The sequence below is a fragment of the Phoxinus phoxinus genome (assembly GCF_949152265.1).
Source record: "Phoxinus phoxinus genome assembly, chromosome: 3".
Lineage (NCBI taxonomy): Eukaryota > Metazoa > Chordata > Actinopteri > Cypriniformes > Leuciscidae > Phoxinus > Phoxinus phoxinus.
In genome coordinates this window covers 12630370-12653894 of record NC_136878.1, presented here as the reverse complement: position 1 = coordinate 12653894, position 23525 = coordinate 12630370, and the positions used below count along the sequence as shown (strand labels likewise).

Here is a 23525-nt window from a genome sequence, read left to right as displayed (position 1 = left end):
CCTTTCCCCCCCCTTTTCTTATACCCCCCCCCCCCCCCCCATTTTTTTTTAAATGTTTATTTATTTAAAGTTTACCTTTCAATTACTTTGGAGCATATCATCTTTTATTGTCTTATAATGAAGGCCATCTTTTATTATTACATCTTTGCATGTTTGTAATTGTATTCATCTGAGTCGATTTTTGTGTGTGTATTTGTGCGACTGGACATGTTTTTGTTTGGGCGTGTGTGTTATGAAGCCACACAGTGGCTACTGTTGCTTGTAATCTTCGGTGTGTGGTAAGGAATCCATCTGAGGAGTTTTTCTGGTCGATGGATTGAACACTAACAGCTTTTCACAGCAAACCGCTGCCAGCGTCACACCACAGTCTCCTGCTTATCGTCTAGATCCTCCTCGTTTCATGTGAATTTAGAAACGGCGCCCCCCACAGAGAGGGAGTTAGAGTGTGGGATAGACCTCTGCCCCACAGACTAACACTGACAAGCGAACTGTAATCCTTTATCTTTGCGTGCGCACGTGTGTTTGCTCACAGTATTACATCCCACAGCAAGGGGGAAATCCTACCTTCAGACGTCTTTTGGAGATAGCGCTTCTGATCAAACCAGAGTCTGATTCTACCTCGCGAAGACTCAAAAGAACCTTATAGTATTAACATTTTCAATTTCATCAATCTGTCAGTAAACAGACAGTTTGAGGGGGGTTGCTTTTGCCCTTTATCATAACAAAAACAGCTTGGAAAAAAATATGAATCTCTTTTACCATTTCAATATTGATGTAAATATGGTTAATTGCTTTGTGAAGTAACTATTTACATTTGTGACACCATTATCAAAAGCGAATCTCACTGCTTTGAAAGTGTTCACTTTAGAAGTCTGTGTATTCCCAGAGAATTGAACCTATGGCATTTGAGCTACTGAATTTTTTAACCCTTTATTATAACAAAAGCAGCTTTGAAAGAAATATAATGTCTTATACCATTTCAGTATTGATGTAAATTTGGTAAATGGCTTTGTGAAGTAACTATTAACATTCAAGAATGTTTTTGAAAGTGACCAATAGTAAAGGCTGGATACACTACACGACTTTTGCCCAGATTTAGTCTGACATTTACAAAAGTCAGAGCCAGTCTGCAGATTTGAGTTGACAGATTTGACAGAAAATCATGTAGTGTATGATGATTACAGACGATTTTTTTAGCTTCAAAGTTTGATTCCCTCCAGTAGAACACATTGTTTTAATTTGTCATGTGTCTCCTAGCAACAAGGTATCTGTTTCTGTGTGAATTTGTTTAGTTCGTAATGTTTTGAAAGTCTGGTAGTGTGTGATCTTCAGTCGTTTAGTATATGATGCCCAGGTTTTCCTCTGTAACCATTTACAAAGTTGCAAGTGTATGATGCCTATTGTGTTTTAAAATTTGTTCCGATTTTTCAAAAGTCGTGTTGTGTATTCCAGTCTTAAAGGGGTCCTATTATGCTTTTTTTACTTTTTCAACTTTAGTTAGTGTGAAATGTTGCTGTTTGAGCATACAAAAGATCTGAAGGATACAAAGCTCAACGTCCACTCCAAAAGGAGATATTTTATTCAACAGAATCCACTTTGCAAGAACTACATTGAACGTCTCGTTTGGACTACATGTTTTTTCCGGGCTTTGTGAAGTCACAATGTTACTCATTTAAATAATCCCAGACCACAGAATACTGAAAAAAGGGGGACAAGGCCTGGTTGAGCTGCATTAGAGAAGAGTGTTGTCGCTATGTCAAAGAGACCCTGTTTTTTCCACCCTTTTCCAAAACTCATTTGTTTGACCTTCCTAAGGCTGATGAACTTAGAGTGGTTGAAATCGATTTTAAACACTGTTTCTTAACATTATAACCCCAACGTTTATCTGTGTGCTGCACATTTTTTGGAGGACAGCTTTCAGAACCAGAGAGTACAATACAGGCCACGCACAAAAGCTTCTCCTGAAATGGGAGCTCCTGAAATGGAGCAGGTCTTACTTTGTCGGGACAATCTGTTGTTAGTGGATCAGAACTTTTAAGTATGTCTTATTATTATTTGTAGTTGCGTTTTCTAAAAAGAAGTACAATTATAAGTTTTATGTTGTTGCTACGATGTAACCAAAGGGCAAAGCTTTGCCTCTGCTCGCCTGCTAGCCAACATTAGTGTTGATATAGTGTTTACTGTAGTGTTTGTAACCTCACGCTTTTAAAAGACTGTTCATCGCCCCTTAGCAAAATTAACCATGGTTTTGTAATCGATTACTGTTTGTATTACCATAGTTTTCTGACAAGTATCATGATTAAATGGTGTATAACATTGTATCTAAAACATTGTATCTAAAACGTATAATGAAAAAACCTCATGAAACGTCCTATGAAATCCATACTTGTCCATGCATGAAATCCATTCTGCATGATCCTCTTGTTTGTTAACATTCTTAAGTCTGAATCAGGCTTGAATTGGTTTGAAATTGACGCCATCCTTAATATTTACATCTGAGTAGAGCACAGATATGGCACATTTCATATTTCGGAAGAATGGGCTTAATCGAAACAGGAAATAAACGGTGCGTTCGAGCCAGTCTGTGGAGAGAGCTTCTGTAATAATGCAAAATATGAAAAAACAACAACAACCCTAACCCTTGAACAATCAAGCATGAAAGCAAAAGCATATTCTAGTACTCCCTAAAAACTAGAGGTCGACCGATAGTGGATTTTACCGATAACAATAGCTAGGTTGGGCCATACTTGCCGATAACCGATTAATGAACCGATAGTTTTTAAAATTGATACTGGATAAAAACAAACATAACACTCCAAGTAAAACAGTGCTGAACTTTATTATAAAAATAAAAAAACTGTATTGAACCATGAAAACATGCTAAATGAAATAAATATATAAATGTGAATAAATATTTAAGTCAATAAAAGACATTCATTCAAACTGAAACAAAAAGTAATACTCTAAATAACAAATAAAACCAGTTACATTCAAAATGTAACTATTTAACTGTTCTTTTCAAGCCAACTTAATTAATAAAAAAGTAACAAAATTTGTATTAAAGTGAAGATGAAAATAAATAAATAACCGAAATCGAATGCTTTTCTGATTCGTTTATGTTTCTGTCAGCTGTATAAACATATCAGTTTGCTTACGTCTCTAGCTTTAAATATGCAACTTCTCTGCATATTTAATGCATAAAAGTGACCTGCTGGATATGAACTAATGCAAATAGAGGTAACAATTGTGACATTAAACATTTGGGCCGGACTTAGGTTTATGTTTGTCAGTGTTTTAGCCGCTTGAGGTACTACTAATGTTAGTGTCCTCTCAGCCTCGAAGGCAAACAAACATACTGTTGTGCTGTTCTTTCTCTACTAATGCAGCATTTAGTCAACAAATGAATCACTTTATAATGATATGACAAAATGTACTGTACATACATTTGAGCTGTCGGTGCTTTAAACGCGCATCTGATGTCAGCGCTCTCCGAGCAGCATGTGCTCTCAGTGTAGCACGCAGAATCACGTGTCGAAATAAACAACACGAGGCACAAGTTTTTATTACACCTCTAGAGGCCGCTCTTGTACTGCATCATGCCAGCAGACCCTTCTCAGCTCTGACACTGTGTAATGAATGACAGCGTGCGCTTCTCAGCTCCAGCAATGGACGCAAGCAGGAAATACTATCGGTATATATTTTTGCCGATACCGATAGTTCCACCAATCAACTATCGGTGCCGATTAATCGGCAAAACCGATGAATTGGTCGACCTCTACTAAAAACTAAATCAAGACTTCGTAAAAGGGCATAATAGGACCCCTTTAAGTGTAAAATGTATCGGTATGTGCATGTCCAAGAAGCTGAACCCATGACCTTTGAGTTGTTAGCGGCTTAGCAACAGGAACTACTCCCCTTTACCCCGACCTCAGCCCCTACACAGTCCTAAGCACTCTGCTGTCCTTAAACCCAAAAGAGTGAATCGACTCCCCTTAAATGTCAGAGCAGCAGAGTGCCTCATAATCTACAAGTACCAAACTCACCACAACTCAGACGCCACAGGTGATGTGCCAGAGGACGTGTTGTGCTTTGTCATGGGGAGCACAATCCAAATAACATGTTTCTGTTATCAAAAGACAAAAAAGACCTCATCAATTTTTGTGGGGGACAATGTTTCACTCCTTTAGGAAAATCTTCTTCTTCTTTTTTTCCATTTCCTCCCTTTCATTCTGCCCAAGGAACAGATGATAAAGAGGCAGCAGGTAGATTTGCTCTTAGGGCAGAACCGGATGGAGGGAAAGGAAAGGAAGATTATAGGCTGGCAGGGGTCCGACGCACTGTGGGGGCTGAGAGTTTTGATCAGGGCTTGAGTTCAGTATGATTGAAATTTCTGCAAGGCGCTGAGACCTGGAGGGGTTTTTTACTCTAACCTTGTGTGAGCATGACTCTGTGTGTGGTTGTTTTTCGGTATGGATTTCGACTTTTGAAATAGTTTCAGCATAAGTACATTGCCAATATGTGTGTAGCCCTGCTTTGTCATAAAGCCTTGTTTAAATTCTCTTCTTTCAGCTCCAGTCCGGCTCATAAGTACTACTTGTCTATGGATCCTGTGCACGAGTCGCTCTACCTGTCGGACACCAGCAGCGGGAAGCTGTACCGCCTGAAGACTCTGACTGAACCGAAAGATCTCAGCAGGAACGTGGAGGTGGTGGCTGGCAGCGGGGAGCAGTGCACACCCTTCCACCCAAACCAGTGCGGCGATGGAGGCAAGGCCACTGAAGCAGCGCTCAGTAACCCCAGGGGTGAGAGTCCAGCGCACACACATGCTGCGCTTCTGAAATCAAAAAGAAAGAGCAAGTGAGCAAGGCAGAGTGGTAATTGAAGGAGGGGAGGGAAAAATATAGGCATATTTCAGTGAGAGAAATGGGAAAACTGAAAAAGTAAGATAAATGAAAGATGCCTTCCTTCTTTGTTAAATCAGGTGGAGCAACTATTAGTCCCGCCTATCCATCACTGCCACTGTCTCTTTAAACCCGTCAGTCAGGCTGATGGACAGACAGGGGCGTGGCTAACGGGCACGTATGTTCTCTTATCCTTCAAGCCTCATTGTGCACTCTCTCTCACACAGTAACTCGCTCACTCAACTGTCGCAGTTAAAAGCCTCCACTTACTTGTAAGCCCCTGAGGATAGAATTCATAAAGAATCCCAGAGCAGGAATGTTATGTATGTGTGCGTGCGCACTTTGATTTCGGACTGTTCTGAAAAGAACTGTGTTTCAGATCAAACTGTAAATCACATTTAAAACTGATTTAAGCCTTTTTACACTCGCTTCAACGATCCATATGCATTTTTTTCTGGCATACTTATATGGATAAAAGCCTTCCGTTGTGCGTCTCGGGGTAGAATACCCATTTTTCCCTTTGTTAAAGTGTTTTTACTGAAGTCTATTATCTGTAACAGGCTCTGACCAAAATGCTGAGAGCTTCAATAACTGCAATCCGACCTTCTATGTTCTCAGGCCATGAGGGGGTCCGCACAAATAGACTGCAACCAAAGCGTTAGCAATTCAGTGTCACAATTTTTTTTCTCTGTTTAATTCTGCTAAACTGACCCGTATCGCTGATGTGTGTCACTATACATACCAGTCTTGACAGTTCTGTACGGGGGGTGTGTGGCTTGACTTTGGCTTGCTGTTGATTCAATTAATCTCAATATACAGAATGTTTTTATAATCAATATCTCTTTATACACATAGAAACTCAGAGTGATGCAGTATTGATCTCTGCACCATGGCAGCATCTTCCGTGACTATGATCTCTTTAGTGCTGTAAAAACGGATAGTCTTCGGCTAGTTTCAACTACCGAAGGCCCAGAGCTTCATGCTGGGAGCCAGTAAACAAGTCAAAATCAAAACAAAATTATGCTCATAAAATACCCTGTTTGTTTTGAAAATATGATTTTATTTTTAAGAGATTTGACGGAAAATTACAGGAAAATTTACTGACAGGATTGACATTTTCAGTATCAGTAAATAATGATTTTTGAGCATTTTTGGACTGCAAAAATAGCAACAACAAAAAAAGAAAAAAGATTTTACCCCCTGCTGTATTTGTTGCTCTAAGATCAAGTTCGGGCATCACACTAAAGCAAGCAGTGGCTCTCAACCTGAATCCAACACCCCCCCCCCCCCCCCCCCCCCCCATTGCTTACAACAATATCTGAAGACTTTTTTTGTGTGATTTACTGGATAAGGATTTAGGATAAGGATGTATAAAAAATAGATTTTTATAAAGATTTACTCACAATTTCAACCTGATCAAATATTTTAGAGCTTGGCATAACTAGAAAAATGTAAATTCATTATAAAACTGAATTCTTTATAAAACTGTCCAAGGAGTTATATAAGATTTTTATTCATTTATATGGCTTTTCCAAGTCTAGAAATCAATCTAATAAAAATGAAGCTACCTCATATAACCAGTTTTTGTTGAGGGTGTGAATTAAAATGAGAAATATCTTGATTTTTAATTGTTTAGGTATATTTCAATGTGTTATTTTAAATCATTTTAAGCCATCTTGAGACCCCTTGGAAGAGGCCACCTAGTGTGTCCCGGCCCCCTGGTTTAGAACACTGCCCTAAGGTGCCATATTCTGTTTTAACATTGATAATCATAAGCAATGTTTCTTGAGCACCAAATCAGAATTTTACAATTATTTCTGGAGGATCAAGACTGGAGTAATGATGCTGAAAATTCAGCTTTGCCATCAAAGGAATAACTTACATTTTAAAATATATTAAAATAGAAAAAAATTATTTTATTTTGTAATATTTCACAACATTTCTGTTTTTACTATACTTTTATCAAATAAATGCAGACTTAGTGAGCATAAGAGACTTCTTTCAGAAACATAAAATAAACTCATAACTTTATATTATATTATATTGCTTTGTTTAAAAATAGAAATATTTAACATAATGTATTTAATTTTCACTTGACCCTTTTACGGAAGCCCTGAACCGCAACGCAAAAAAAAAAATCCGTAAAAAAAAAAAAAAAAGGAAATTATGAGAATAAAGTCAAAATATTTCATGATTAAAGTTTTTTTACGGATTTATTTTTCTTTTTTACGTTGCGGTTCAGGGCTTCAGTACCTTTTGGCTTAATTAGTCATCCAATTGTAAAAAACATTAGATAAGAAGACATTGTACAACTTTAAGTATGAATCCTAATAGAGCAACCGCTGAGCAATTCCTCAGAGATTCTGCTGTACATAAAGGGGCTGTTTACACCTGGCCACTTCATGCGCTTTCTGTGATCGGATAGCAATCCGATCGTGAAAAGACCAGGTGTAAATGCCCTCCGAAACGCATTCGAGACGGATTTAAATCCGATCGCTCAAACCACTTCAGGAGGAGGTCTGGGCCACATTCCAGACGAAACTGGACAAGTGTAAATGCATCTGTTTTTTGAAACCACATATGTAAATTGTACTCCTCCCAACAATGCTAAAAAAATAAACATGTGAGAGCGTGTTATAGGCTATATGTCATGTTATAGCCAGATATATGGCGCAACTGCAGCACGAATCACTGCAGATGAGCAGCTGAGCACATCTTCATTAAAAGTAAAGAAACTAAATTACCTTACCAGTGCTGTTGCCGCTCTCTCTTATTGCCATCTTTGATTTTGAAATTAGCTGATGATCAATAAAATGCAGCTCATATCTGTTGCTTTCGGTGACGTGAACTTCATTAAATATAGTGCGGGAATTGAAGATCGGATTTATATCCGTTTTTGCGAAAACACATGTGACCAGGTGTAAATGGAATCGTTTTGATAAATCAGATAACTATCCGATCTGAGAAAACGTGGCCAGGTGTAAACAGACCCTAAATGTTCGCACTATATGTTTGTGTGTCAGCGTGTTCTGATATGCTTTACAAGCTGTGTGTGTGTGTGTGTGTGTGTGTGTGTGTGTGTGTGTGTGTGTGTGTGTGTGTGTGTGTGTGTGTGTGTGTGGTTTGCAGTGCTCTAATTCACTGAAGTCTTGGATTTAGGGTGAAAGAGATAGAAGGAGAAAAGGGCACATTAATTCATAGCTCCCTGTGGGATAGGGTGCTCGCTGTCTGCTCTGATGCCAGCCGAAAGTTTAAGAGAAATAGAGAGAGAGAAACCCGAGAAGTGAACAGATAGACATGCTCCATTCAGTCCGAGTCCAGCAGGTTTAGAGAGAAGCACTCCTGAAGTCTAAATTATTTTGATCTGCTTTTAGAATTTTTATATACTGTGTGTGTGTGTGTGACGATTAGTTTCTCCTCTGATCATTTTCAATCTAACCAGCATTTGGCGTTTTAGAAGATGAGTAAGAAAGTGAGCTTCTGGACCTGTGGGTTTCTGTGTGTCTTCAGGACCCTTTGAAGGGCAGAGGGATGTATACCCCTCCGAAGGCAGAATAAATAATTAAGCTCGTTATGCTCGTTAAGTGGGTAATATGCCTCGTAATTGGCACCCATAACAAGATGCATTTGTAAACAGGCTTATTGAGGCAGATGGAATTTCAGCAACAAGGGTAGTGCGTGTGTGTTCATGTGAATTTGCGTCTGGTTTACAGCACAACATGATCTGTATTGTTTGTTGCACACAAGAAAAGAGAGAGAGTCTGAACAGATACTCAGCATCTAAAGCCGCTCATCATAACCAAATAGTAGATTAAAAAGTTAAAGAACTGTGCACCGTTTTAGAATAGTCAACAAAAATAGTATTTACTCAAGTGAATATATCTCAGAATTGATTTTGAAAGTCAGTTTCTCTATAGAGACATAAATCAAAGTCTTGGCCACAAAAAAAAAGTAATTGAACATTTCCACTGTTATTGTCAAGGAAAGATAATACAGATCAGTTTTCGTGGCAGTCTGCCATTACATACTTTTTAATGGCTTATCAACTAAATTTAAATATTTAAAACAATAATGCAGTAATTCATAAAGAAATATCATAGTATTATTTTGGCCAACAAAATCTATAATTAGTAATTACTAAATTAAATATAAAACAGAGCAAACTTATGACAACTATAGTACATGCTCAATGTACAAATGTGGTAAATATTAATTATAACATAAACATTTTAAATGATGATATACTAAGGCATAATTATGAACTAAAAAGATAAATATATGATAGTTCAAATTGAGATGTCATAAATGATGATCAAAATTATGATAAAGTTAAAAATATGAGATAAAAATTCATAATTCTGAAAAATATTTGTTTTACTTTTTATGTAATAGTTAGCACTTGTGTTGTGACAACTAGCGTGCTCTGTCCTATAGCAGTGAAACTGTTCACATAAATTGGTTTACATCACGCACAGATAAGGAAATTGAATTAATGAATGAAACGGAAGCTAGATTTGACTGTTAAATGGAGAATTGTTTTACTGCTACGCTAGTGAAACAATGTGTTTGGTTATAAAAACTGCTGCTTTCATTTTTTGGTAGTCTTACATCATGCATACGTTCTTTGCTCTGAATATAAGTCAAAATATGATTGAGTCAGCCCGACTACATTAGTTTAAGTTTAAGTCAAGTTTAAGGGTCATGGCATGTAGAAATAAGCTCCTCAAGGGAGCATCTGCACATATTCAGTTTTTACAGTGTGGGCTAGGAATGAAACAGGCAATGCAACTAGTGAAGTACTGCTCTGTGTCAGCTATTACAGGCAGTTTATCCATATGGAGAAGGCGCTGTTACCGCTATCCTTACTGATATGTGTGAGCTGTCATTTTACTGGAGCTCTGTTGAAATGCACCATGTGGGCAGATTTTCTTGCTGTAAAATTACTCCAAAAGTGTGTGTGTGTGTGTGTGTGTGTGCGTGTGTGTGTGCGTGTGCGTGTGCGTGTGCGTGCGCGTGTGCGTGTGCGTGTGTGTGTGAGAGACTCAATCTCTCCCAGAGTAAATCAACATGGTTAGAACAGACCAATATGTCTGCTTATCTCTGTGATTCTCATTAGAGGGAGAGACCGAGAATAAAGAGAGCAAATTAGAGAGGGGAAAGGAAAGCCGCAAACACACACACACACACACATACACACACAGTGCTATTTGCCATAACAAACTCTGATGTGTGTGAGAGAGATGGTTATATAAGCCTTTTCCCACTTCAGAGTGAAATCCCTCTGGAGGACAAAAATATCGGTAAGCGACATGCAGCAAAAAAAAATTCATAACCTCTGTGCTTATTTGTGTGGAGGTGTTCCAAATATCAAACAGTACCACCTTACATATTTAACTACTTCATGGTGACCAAACTGAGCAGTATACAACCAGAGGACACTGCACAGAATACTGTAGTGTATCCCACAGTGCAATGCACTACACTTGACCTTCAGTTTCAGTGGTAAATTATCTAGTTTATCAGCAGTGATTCTTATAACATGTTTCTTCATCATGATCAAGATTTTTTTATTTCGGTCCTCATACACAATTCCTTAATAATTACACACAATATTTTTACATATGAATTGAAAAAGATGTAGTTTAGTTTTACCGACTCTTTTTTCAAAAAGGGTCACTTCCTTTACAGAATGTGAATCATGTGATCTATACAAAAGATACAAAAATAAAAGTTACTCAAGATAAATTTTCTTATTAAGACCTCTGTGACAAAATGGCACCTTTTATAAATTAATAGTTGTTTCATAAATTTAATTTACAAATTAATAATTTTGAGTTATATATTTGTCTATCACAATGTTGTTGTTTTTTTATTTGAAATACACATTCATAATTCCCTTCACAATTTTGCCCATTTGACAGATATAGAGTACATCTATTCTTTATGTTGGTCCTTGCCTTATTTTTTTAAGTCCTGTTTCTCATGTGCAATTTTGAAATAAACCAAATCACTCAATTTTAGAGTACCGGTATATAATTTGATAATTTGTTGATTGGTTTGTAATAGTCAAGTTGATTTACAATCCCTATAGCTCTCTTCTTGACTCATTATTTGATAAGGCTGCCAAATGTTGAGACACAAAATTGTAATACAATTGCAGAATAATAATTTTTATTTTCAGTACATATATTCAGAGCATAGTTTGCTCCTTACAAACCATATGCTATGAAAGATCCGTGGAACAGACGTTTCTAAAGAAACAATAATATTAAAGAACAATGAAGTCTTTGACAGCAATGAGGGTGGCGATTGTTTCATGATGTTAGTTGCCTGGAGGTGTATTTGTGCTAAAGATCAGTTTTAATTAAACTGTAACAATGCATGTTTGTGCACAGCACGATTTAAATGTAAAACCAAGTTGCCTTGCACAGCTCAAGGTGATTTGCGAGCATTTGAATAGAACAAGACAAATGAAAAAGAGAAATTGGATGAACAATGAAAAGAAATACCAGATTTTTTGCATATCTGATGTCATTTCGCATAAATCTGCATATATAAGATAATTTGCATATATTTAAGATTCCGTGAACAGAATGATCAGACACAGAGGAATATACTGCCCGAGACAGTGAAACTCATCTTTCTTCAGTGCACCATTCCTCATCATCTGCCGTTAAGCTGTAACTGCATCGGCAATGCAAATGTAACGTTATTTGTTACGCCAATAAAGCACATTAAAACTGAAAGAGACTGAGAGAAATGACTGTGTGTGTATCCTGTTGTCCTGCAGGTATCGCAGTGGACAAACACGGGTTCATTTACTTTGTTGACGGATCAACGATCCGTAAGATTGATGACAAAGGAGTGATAACAACCATCATTGGGTCAAACGGACTCACCTCCTCCCAGCCAATCAGCTGCGACTCTCGAATGGACATCAGCCAGGTGAGCAAAACCTTACAAATTTACATACGGTGGATCTAAAGAAGCATTTAGAATAAATCACACATGAATGTCACTGCATTAGAAACAAAATATCAAGCCTAGTGGTTTCTGCAAACAAATGATGCTTGACCTTTTCTCAGAGCTAACTTCATTTCTCTTTGATATTTTTGCAATTACTTTTAATCAACTGGTCCCAAGGTGATTTTATAGTGAATGTATGAAGCAAAATAGCAGATTTCAAATACATACTTCTCCAGGGAGAATAAAATAAATAGGGTTCATTTTTTCATGTTGACTATATATTTTTAGGGCCTAGTATCAATGCAGTATCAATGCATTTGTTTTAGATTCACAAGCTGTCGACTAGAATCATACTGTACATATTTTGGTATATATATATATATATATATTTATATATATATATATACACATTGCATTGTATTCAGTTCCAATGCCTATTTTACCATCATGTGAAATTCCAGGTATCATCATCTTTTAAAAACTGATAATTTTTTACAACCATAATTGAGTAAAAGAACCAACTCAAAAGAGTCAGGCTACACTGGTCACGCTGTTTGTTTTGATTGACTAAAAAGAAGAGTAATTTGTTCATTTTCAGAGTAACGCTGGTTGTGCTGTATGTTTTTAATTGACAGAAAAAGAACCCATCCATTAGAGACGTTTATTAAACAGCCTAACTCTGGTGATGCTGTATATTGTTGATTTACTGAAAAGAACCGTCATTTGTTTGTGAATCGGGCTACAGTGATCGTGTTGTATGTCTTGTCTTTGCATGAAACACACAAGGAAAACTCAATAGAAAGATGCTTCTTGCTGTTATTTATACAGTGTTTTTGTTGCATCACATTCAAAACAGACTGTGCATTCATGTTCAGAAGTCAGGTAAGACATGATTTCCTTTGCCGTGCCGCAAAGATTCGACTCTGCTGCTGAGAAGTGGTGCGTAAACACACCGTTGCAAGAAAAATATTCATTTTGAAAAGTAACAACGGCCTAAATTATGCATTTGAGTGCATTAGTTCAGCAGAACGCAATACAAATATGTTTTAGGTCGCTGTACAAATGAAAACATACTGTACGCTGAAAAAAGGTAGAACTTGTTGAATTTAAGAATCAATATCGGGATCGTTCAAATTAAGTTGGCGGTTAATTGGAAAATCTGTACTTTTACCCAGCCCTATACATTTTATAAACTCATAAATGTACGCATTTTTTGTTCACATAAGATATATCTTAGATATGACCTAACTTGGCAGTTTATTTTACCGCTGTTAACTTCTTATAGGCAGACACTCTTTTAACTTTCTGTTTGTGTGCAGACATCAGAAAAATGATCTGTCTCCGTCTTCTCACATGCTCACATAAATGAAGTGAATAACAGCACACAGACACTGAAGAACTGAAAGATGAAGGAAACCCATCATACACACCCCACACAGCGAGAGTCTGGACCAACCCCCTCTCTTTCTCTCCTTCTCTGTCTCTTTCTTTCAACCTTTTTCTTCAGCTCCACAGGATTCACTCAAACACACTTTTCGCTGTTCACCTCAAGAGTGAGAAAGTGCTGATACCGAAGGTCTCTCTGGTGCTACAGAGTTACATTATACAGCTTGCAGCAACATCCTTACTTTTCTTTTATCTCTCTCTCTCGTTCTCTCTCCCTCCTTTGAGGTTTCAGCCTTTCTCTATCCATTTCGAACACTAAAATCGTAAAGCTTTTCTCAAACATAAGGCAATTCCACATCTTTCTCTTAAAGTGCTCTTAAAAATCTATTTTACACTCTCGTTCTGTCTCTCTCTCCCCCTGCAGTTTAACTCAGTGTGTCCTCATTAAATCTGCAGGCCCGCTCTCCCTTCAAAGTCAGACACAATTCTTCCCGCTCCTGAATAGCATCAATTTTTGGCAGACTATCCCTTGATTTCTCTTTCATTCTCTCTCTCTCTCTCTCTCTCTCTCTCTCTCTCTCTCTCTCTCTCTCTCTCTCTCTCTCTCTCTCTCTCTTTCTCGATCCCATCTACACACACACACACACACGCTACACTTCTTCACAGTTCATCCGGTGGGGTGTGTTGTGTGTGAATAAGAATCAGACAGTGAGGAGAGATAGGGAGAGAGAGAGAGAGAGAGAGAGAGAGAGAGAGAGAGAGAGAGAGAGAGAGAGAGAGAGAGAGAATTTGAATTTTAACAAGACATTTATTACAAAAACCAACTATTCACCATACACTTACACCACAGTATAAATTAGTTTTTCAAGTTTTACACCACAGTCGTTAAATAAATAATAATAAAAAATAAATAAATAAAAAAAACTCACAAAATATGCATAAACAACAATTCACCCTCAAAAACAGAGCACAGAGCCTCATTACAGCACCATATACATTCAAATGACAGAAGATCATCAATAGACTTATAATAATAAAAATCAACCATAACTCTTGATTTCACCAGGTTAGAAAACAAGGCTACTACATTCTGATTTACATTTTGTTCTATTTTCTTTTTCCTACTTAAATAGATGGCCAGTTTTGCTTGGCCTAGAACAAAATTTAGAAGTTGACAAACAAATCTTTTTTTTCTCACATATTTGCACCCCAAAATGAACGTCTCCAGAGAAAAGGTCTCATTACCACTCCTAAAAACATCACCTACAACTTCAAATAAAGGTTGTAACCTACAACAATTCATGAAGGCATGAAAAATGGTTTCTCTGTTAGAACAAAACGGGCATGCAGAATCAACCTCGGGGTTTAAAACTGAAACAAAAGCGTTAACCGCGACAGCACCATGAATGATTTTCCATTGTAAATCACCTGTTCTCTTGGTCAACGGTGGTTTATAAAAAGATCGCCACTCAGGTTTTTTGCTTTCATTCAGTTTAAAAACATCACGCCAGGGGGTATCAACTCTTACATTTAACACTTTTTTACTAAACACTAAAACACAAGACCTGTACAAAGATTTGCCAGTACTTAAAAAAAAGTCTTTACACAGAGATGCAGCAGTTTTAAAAAAAGGGGAAGTAATCCCTTCAACATCTATAGACAAAAACAAACAAGGAAAGGAGTCTTCAGGATTCAAAACACAAGAACCTTCACAATATTCTGTTAACAAATCAATTTCAGCTGTCTTAAGGGCATCTTTCCATCTCATGAGCAACTGGGTAACCAGACGAATGGACCTGATTCCCAAGTGTTGAGCTAGGGCTGCTCCGTCCTTAAAATCCGGCCCTACAATGTTCAGTAGCTGCCTCAGTGTAATAACATTGTGTCCAATCAGCACCCTATTAAGTCCAGGAAAAAAGGAACTGTCCATTGAATCCAACCGAGAGCCATGGATTAAAGGCTCCTCCAGTAACCAGAAAAGAGAAGGTGAGTTTTCTGGTCGTTGAACAACAAAGAGACTCCAAACTTTAAAAGTATTCTTATAAAAAATTGGCAGTGTGGAGGTGTCCAGTTTCAGGGGATCCAACAAGAAAAGTGTTTTGTCCAGCCCCAATCCTACAAACCTACGTAAAATGAGGCATGAAACAGCGCGCCAGTTACAGTTTGATGGTCCATCCAGCAGCCTTTTCACAAACTGCAGACGAAAGGTTGCAATTCTGCTTTGCAGATGTATTAGTCCTTGACCACCCTCCTCCTTAGGCAAAAACAATACATTTTGGGAAACCCAATGCAATCTATCCCAAAAAAAATTAACCATGACAGCCTGAATTTTTAAAAGCAGTTGCAAAGGAGGATCTACACAGGCAAACTTATGCCATAAGGATGATGCCACCAAATTATTAACAATTAAAATGCGTCCTCTATATGACAATTTTGGAGACAAAAACTTCCATTTTTCTAAACGTCCTATGACTTTTTCAATTAAACCTTCCCAGTTTTTCTGTATTATTGTCTCATCTCCCAAAAACACCCCCAAATATTTAAAACCTTCTTTTCCCCAATGTAAACCAGCAGGGAGCCCTGGTTTTCCGCTTTTCCAGCTTCCTATCAGCAAAGCTTCGCTTTTATTCCAATTTATCTTAGCAGAAGACAAAACTTTAAAATTTTCAAGCAATTCAGATAAAACCTGTACATCACTTTGCTTGCTAATCATAACTACAATGTCATCAGCATACGCTGATAATAAAAAATTACCATTGCAATTTGGCAAAGATATACCTTGAAGTTTAATTCGTAATTGCTGCAATAAAGGCTCTATGGCCAGAGAATAGAGCATACCAGAAAGGGAACACCCCTGTCTAATACCTCTACAAGCTTCAAAAGGCGCACACAAACCACCGTTAACCTTGAGAATGCTCTGAACGTCACTATAGAGAACTTTCACCTGATCTATAAATTTTTGGCAAAAACCAAAGGCTTCCAAAACTCTCCATAAATAACTGTGCTCAACGCGATCAAACGCTTTCTCTTGATCTAATGATATGAAGCCACAATCCAAATTTAACCTCTTAGAGACATCAAGAAGATCTCTAATCAGAGAAACATTATCAAAGATTGACCTCCCGGGGACACAGTATGTCTGGTCAGGATGAACTACCTGGTCCATAACCTCTGCCAATCGATTAGCTAAAACCTTAGAGAGCAACTTGTAGTCACTACACAGGAGGGAGACCGGCCGCCAGCACTTGATGTCCGTCAGATCACCCTTCTTGGGTAGGAGAGTCAGGACTGCTCTACGGCAACTCAACGGCAGTAGCCCTCCGGCTAAACTGTCATTCAGTACCTCTAGCAAATCCTCTCCAATCTCTGACCAAAACGACTTATAAAAGTCAACAGGCAGACCATCAATCCCTGGTGCTTTTCCAAGTGCCATGCCTTGGACGGCTTTAAACAGTTCCCCCATGGTCACGGCACCTGAAATCTTTACGTTGACTTCCTCTGCCACTTGAGGAAGATTATCAAAAAAAGCACTGTCATCCCTATAATCTGGACCAAGTTCATTCTTATATAGAGACTCATAAAAAGTGGCTGCTCTCTTACGAATGTCTTTGGGGTCAGTCAATACGGATCCAGATTCAGAACGTAAAGCATGAATGACTCTGTTCTGTCCATTTTTCCTTTCTAAACTAAAAAAATACCTTGACGGTGCATCCATCTCATTTATACTTAGAAAACGTGACCTGACCAGCGCACCCTGCGTTTTAACCCCTAAAAGGTCAGATAACTGAGTCTTCTTATTTTTTATGAGAGACTCCACATCACTTTGATTCCCAGGCAAGTTAGCCAAATCTTGCAGTTTCAGAATCTCAGTCTCTAAGGTGCTCAATCTCAGGGTTACTTCTCTAGTGACATTCTGAGAGTGTTGTTGGCATAGCTGTTTTATCTGAACTTTCCCAAAATCCCACCATTGCTGCAGTGTTCTAAAGGAAGTCTTTGTTGTTTTAAAAATATCCCAAAAATATTTAAAACTTTCTTTAAAAGACTTATCATCCAATAGAGTGGTATTTAAATGCCAATAAGCACTCTTTGGCTTGATAGAATTTAAAAAGATACAGCACTGCACCATACTATGATCTGAAAGACATGATGGAGTAATAGAACACTTCTCAACAATACTACCATGATGTTTGAAAACATAAAACTTATCCAGCCTTGCCAATGAAATCATGTTATCACGGACATGAGACCAAGTGTATTGTTTTTGTTCTCCATTAAGCTGCCTCCAAATATCAATTAATTCATGTGTTTTTTTTAGCTGCACAAGACGTTGACGTGAAGGTAAATGAGGCTCCATGTGATTTCTATCTAAGTTGGACTCTGTGCAATTAAAATCACCACCCAAAATTAAATACTCATCATCAGCAACATCTTGTAAGACAGAGGATAAAGTATTTAAAAACAGCATTCTTTCAACAGCTGAAGTTGGTATATACACACAAATAAAAACAAAAACAACATTTTCAAAAGAGGCTCTTACTTTCAAAAGTCTACCTTTGATAACCTCTTCAACCTGATAAGAGTGTGGGCTGAAACTCTTAGTAAAGAGAACAGCAACTCCGCCACTAATTGAGGTATTATGACTTAAAACAGCAATCCCATTCCATTCTACTGCCCAGTCTGCAGCATTATTAGCATCAGTATGTGTCTCTTGTAAAAACATGATATCAATTTTTTTCTGATTAATTACTTCAAATAATGCAGCTCTTTTGTGCATATCTCTAGCACCATTCAGATTCAGAGTAGCAACATTAGCGTGACACATACTTGAGGAAAAGAAAAAAAAGAAAAACAAAACTGTCCACAAAAAAAAACTACCAAAGGTCATGGAATTAGGCTTTCTCACTGTCATCATTATTAAGCTCAGAGTTGAGTTTCCTCACTATTTTTTTTAGCCTATAGACCTCTTTATTTGTAAAGGAGCCCTCCATCATAAAACCCTTAGAATTCTCTATAAACTGTTTTAAGTCAGGAAAATATTCATTAACGCGCACACCCCTCTTATTTTTAGTAGCTCTAAGGAACAGTTTAATATCATCTACTTCGTACTGACATCTAGAAAAATCACACTGAGAAAGACAAACACTTGAATCAGAAGATTCGCTGTCACTTGCGTCAGTCATCTCTGATTTCTTTGCGTGCCTATCAATCCGAGTTTTACCAGCCTTCTTCCTCTTTAACGGGACTTTAAAGTCTACCTGCCCTGTTTCCATTGGACTGTCATCACCTATATTCCCCACAGACACAGTAGATTGCAGATTTTCATTGAGAGCATCATTTAAAAGCCTTTCCGTCTCAATAACCCCCGCCTGAACGTTTAGCACTTCCACACCAGAAACTGTGTTTTCAAGCGCTAATTCTGCGGCTTCAGTTGCCGCGATCACAGGTAAATCCCCATCATTTTTGTCCTCTGAGGCTCGTACACCTGACACACCCGGAGTCTCACCGGACGGCCCCGCTTCAGCTTCAACGTTATTGACTACATCATTTCTGACGACAGCAGCTACGTCACGGTTGTTTAAATTTTTTGCGGGACAAGCACGGATTAAATGACCAGATTGCCCACAACTAAAACACTTCATCTTGTCAGTTGTCACGTAAATAATATAATCGTACTCATCAGCCCGAAAGTGCAAAGACACATCCAAATCAGCATCGTCATTCATAATCATATAGACGAAACGCCGAAACGAAACAACGTGTTTTAGTAAAGGCGATTCACTACCAATGGGGATCTTTTTAATGGGCGAGACCAGTTTGCCATAACGAGACAAAGCTTTAGCTAATATCTCATCACTGAGAAACGGTGGTACATTGGATAGCGTGACTTTCTTTGATGGGGTAGAAAGCGGAAGTACAGGGTTAAACACATCATCAACAACTATCCCTTTCTCAACTAGTTCATTAGCCTTCTCAATAGTACTGAGAAATACAACAGTGGCATTATTCATCCGTGAGGCAGACAATATGCTGTCATGCCCAACCACCTCTCCTACTGCCAGGCAACATTTTTCCACACTAAATGCGGCCGCAACTTTCACCCCATGACGCCGAGTCAATAAACCCAAACATCGTGAGCGTGGGGCCGTCATGCTCCCGGTGAAACAGGTGGCACGCGGCCCAAAACAACTACAATATAAACCAAAAACACACAAAAACAACGAACAAAGAAAAAAGCCAGAAAGAAAGAAAGAAAAGATCCACTCACAGAATCCAGCCGCACTCACGCAATCCACACGCTCACCCCCAACAATCACACCGGAAGTGAGAGAGAGAGAGAGAGAGAGAGAGAGAGAGGGGGAAATGAGGTGCCGCAGGCCACTGGGTAAAAGAAGCACTGAAATCTGCATAATTCCTAGCATGCCTGGGATATGACACACTTCACACTCAATACTGTCCGACTGTCGGGCAGCCGCGGACACACACACACAACCAGGACGTGTTTTTTTTTCTTTACCTAGCTGCACATTGGGACAGGGTGGCATGACTAAAATATTATCACGGTAATGGTATAGGCTATATCATAATATAGTTATTTTTACAGGGAAGTTAACAGGTAAATGGTTTATATCAGAGGTGCAGATAGCCGAGGGGGTATTTTTTTTTTCAACTTCGAACCAGTGCTACCGCTGCCTGCCCCTGCATTATTATGAGTAGATAGCAGTTGACATGGTTATTTTAATGACAATTCTGTGATTTTTTTTTTACCTAACCCCCCAAATTTTATGTTAAAACAGCACATTCAGAGTTATATTATTTGAATTTTCCCACAGGCGATGCTCCAAACACCCATGTAATATATTTCCTCAGCCACAAGGACTCCTAATGCCCCATATTTAACATAAAATGTAAAACATTATGTCTGAATAACCTTTTTATTTGCAGTTTGAATGCCACACACCTACCCTGGGTCCATTGGAATGGACATCACATGGTGTTGGGTTTAAACCAATATTTTTTTGTTTGTTTGTTTTTATAATATTAGTAATGTCTGGTTACTGATTGATCCCTGAGCAACCAGTCACAATGAAGATATGACCCCTAACTTAATCTGATTGAGCTTAAAGCATCACAAAAGACAGGCATGGCTAACCGCCTGGACAGGTTGAATAAGCCCACATTTGACCTTTACCCTGTGGTGAAAATCAAGTTTTTAATGTTGTTTATATGTCTATGTGGTGTTTTTAATATGCTTTAAGACAAACCATGTGCAAATTCATAAGTCAACACCATTGCTGAGTATTTTCTCCCTAAAACTGCAGTGATTTAAAGACCGTCTCAAAAACGAGGTTTGAAATCTCTGGTGTTTCTTACGTCACAAACTACCTTGTAATCAATCGAGTGGGGCGGCTTTAGCATATCATTAACTATTCTAAGTAGTGGAGTCTCAAGAGAAGCCAGCTTATCCCGGTATATTTTTCTGTTGATATGATAAAATCAGGTATATGTATCAGTATAGTGGGTGAATATGATGTATATTACAATGGTATGATTAACAATATGCCTTTCTCCACTGATGTTCTAATTTGTTGAAAGGCTTTCTAAGGATACTGATTTTTAGAAGGCAGCTGTCTGACTCTGAGATGGTGAATTTGTGTTACATTAGCAACACATTATTAGCTGTTTGATATTGTAGTCAAGCAAAAGGGTAATCATATTAATTACCATTATGTGTCCGACATTGTGAAGAGCGATACCATTGCGTAGCGTTTACATACAGTAACTTGACTAAAGTTGGAGGGGCTAATTTGCATATTCATTGATCCGCGTATATTAAATGAAGCAAGAGTGTAGAGTTACATTCAATATATTTTAAGGCATGAATAATTTTTTTCACAGGAAAAAAAACCTTTTAAATATGTATTTATTTTAACTATTAAATAGGTGATCAAAGATGAGTTTAAAGGGATCAAATTATTGACTACAGGGGACTTTAAATGCTAATTTATGTTCATGCTAGCCTCATCAACTTACACCTATTATAATATTAATAGAATCAAGTGATACTATTCAAAGTTAATTAGAAGATCTTTCTGAGTTTTAGAACACATATTTTTTTAAGTTTAATGTCCATCGCAATGGACATCAGGTGTTGTGTACTGTATCAACAGGAACCCACAACAAAGTTGTGTGCCATGTTGGGAAATTTGTGCAAGCATTTCAAAGCTAAAATACAGAGCCAGAAATTCAAATTTTAATGTTTTATGAATATTCATGTTTATTATCATTAACAATATGATTGTATTTATCCTCAAAGTGGCTATAAACTGTCATTCACTTTTTTCATTGGTTTTAGTGAGACAGAAACAGTGAATGTTACATGAGAGTGTGTGTGATATAACACACCCATGCCTTAATTCAACAATGCACAGTTTTATATTTATCAAATAAATCAGCAAGTACTCACAAACACACAGACATACACACATACTTAGATTCATCCATTGCAAGCAACAAACAAGACTTCATCTTATCATCTTACCTTTTTATTACATTCTTATTGCATTGCTCAGTATTACAGCATGTGTATTATTTTCAAAATCTTCAAAACTAGTTAACATACTGTATATGTTTAAACTTATATTTTATGCCCAATGTAGTGGACATAAAAAAAAATCTAATACAAATAATGAGTTTGCACAAATCTTGTTTTTATACTCACTTCTACATTGGAGAAGAGAAAATATCAAGTAAGCCTAGATATTTTTGTATATTTTTGCTCAGTATAAAAAAAATCAGGTCTAAAAGGTATATATATATTTTAATAAATATGTCTGGCATTTGTGCAAAAGCAACTTTGCATTATGCATCACGTGAGTTCTAAACAAAAGACTGAAAGCAGCACAACTAATGTTGTTAAATGGATCAGTGGATGCAAGGGACATCTTTTGGCTCTCATAGTTGAGCAAACTTCTTCTTCTTTTTTCTTTTTTTTTTTGGTATAAGAGGTTTTTCCACCTCCAGTGGTGAAAAGTAGTTTTGGCGTTTCCACCTCCAGATGACCCAACTGCGTGCGACAGTTTGCAGAGAATAGTTTTCTGCTCGCTCTCTTATGTAAATCCAAACCATGTCTACACAATACAAGTCATTGTGATATCAAGCTATTCCTCATCTTAACTTGTTTGGGACCAATCACACACTGTATTTTTTTACATTCTCCTATGATTTGTGTCTTCCCTGTGTATATAATGTGAAATAGTGCTGTCCACTGATATTACTGTATGTAAATCAGTATAATAACAGTCAAAATTAGATTGTCTGTTTTTCTGTCAGCTGCTGAGAGTACATCTGATTGGTCATAAGCAGATGAGAGTGGCTGTGAAATCTGTTATGATGAAAATCACACTTTTCAGCTTCATAGCAGTTAATAATATACATTTGTGTATCCACAGGTGCGTTTAGAGTGGCCCACAGACCTGGCAGTGAGTCCGCTGGATAACTCTCTCTACGTTCTTGATAATAACCTTGTGCTCCAGGTGAGCGAGTCCCAGCAGGTGCGAGTGGTTGCCGGACGACCCATCCATTGCCCCATGGCCAGTATTGAACCGGTGATTCTGGGGAAAACAGCGGTGCGGTCTGTGTTGGAGGGAGCGAAAGCTGTTGCCGTCAGCCACCAAGGGGCTTTGTACATTGCAGAAACCGACGACCGGAAGCACAGCCGCGTACAAGAAGTGTCCACAAATGGAGAAATGGTTGTAATCGCGGGTGCGACCAGTGAATGCGATTGTAAGATTGACCCCAACTGCGAGTGTTTCTCAGGTGAGACAAACATACATTTCAGTGCTAAACACAGTGATTTACTATAACCCTCTATTTACTATAAGTTTTTAATGCATATTTTGTCTTAAATGTGACTTGAAAAATAGCTAAATTTGCTATTTGATGTAGCAAAATTTCACCACTGTTATAATATTAAATATAGTAGCCTATACAAATTTAACAGTAAGCTAGGAGGCTAAGATTTGGATATGTTAAAAGAATTCCTTTATACATATCTCTAAAATGTCATAATGTCTGAAGAATTATTTCAAAATGCATACAGGCAGACAGTGCAATTGCATTGACTTCTATAAAAGCCTTTCCAGTAAGCTAGATGCCTGAAACTTGAGTATGTTCATCTGAGAGCGGCCCTTACCCATGCTAATGTTTTATTTGCCTATGTTGAAAATCATTAAGAAAAGTTTATTCATGAATCTTGAGTAAATACTCAATATG

General features: G+C 37.8%; 1 protein-coding gene across 2 annotated transcripts in view; it reads left to right on the top strand.

Moving 5' to 3' along the window:
- The window catches only part of tenm1 (teneurin transmembrane protein 1), a 160116-nt gene that overhangs the window by 113315 nt on the left and 23276 nt on the right, over positions 1 to 23525 (top strand). For both annotated transcript variants that reach the window (XM_079607920.1, XM_079607919.1), the window contains 3 exons: positions 4570 to 4802; positions 11692 to 11846; positions 22703 to 23069. In XM_079607920.1, the coding sequence (XP_079464046.1) occupies positions 4570 to 4802; positions 11692 to 11846; positions 22703 to 23069 (755 nt within the window). The remainder of the gene's footprint in view (positions 1 to 4569; positions 4803 to 11691; positions 11847 to 22702; positions 23070 to 23525) is intronic.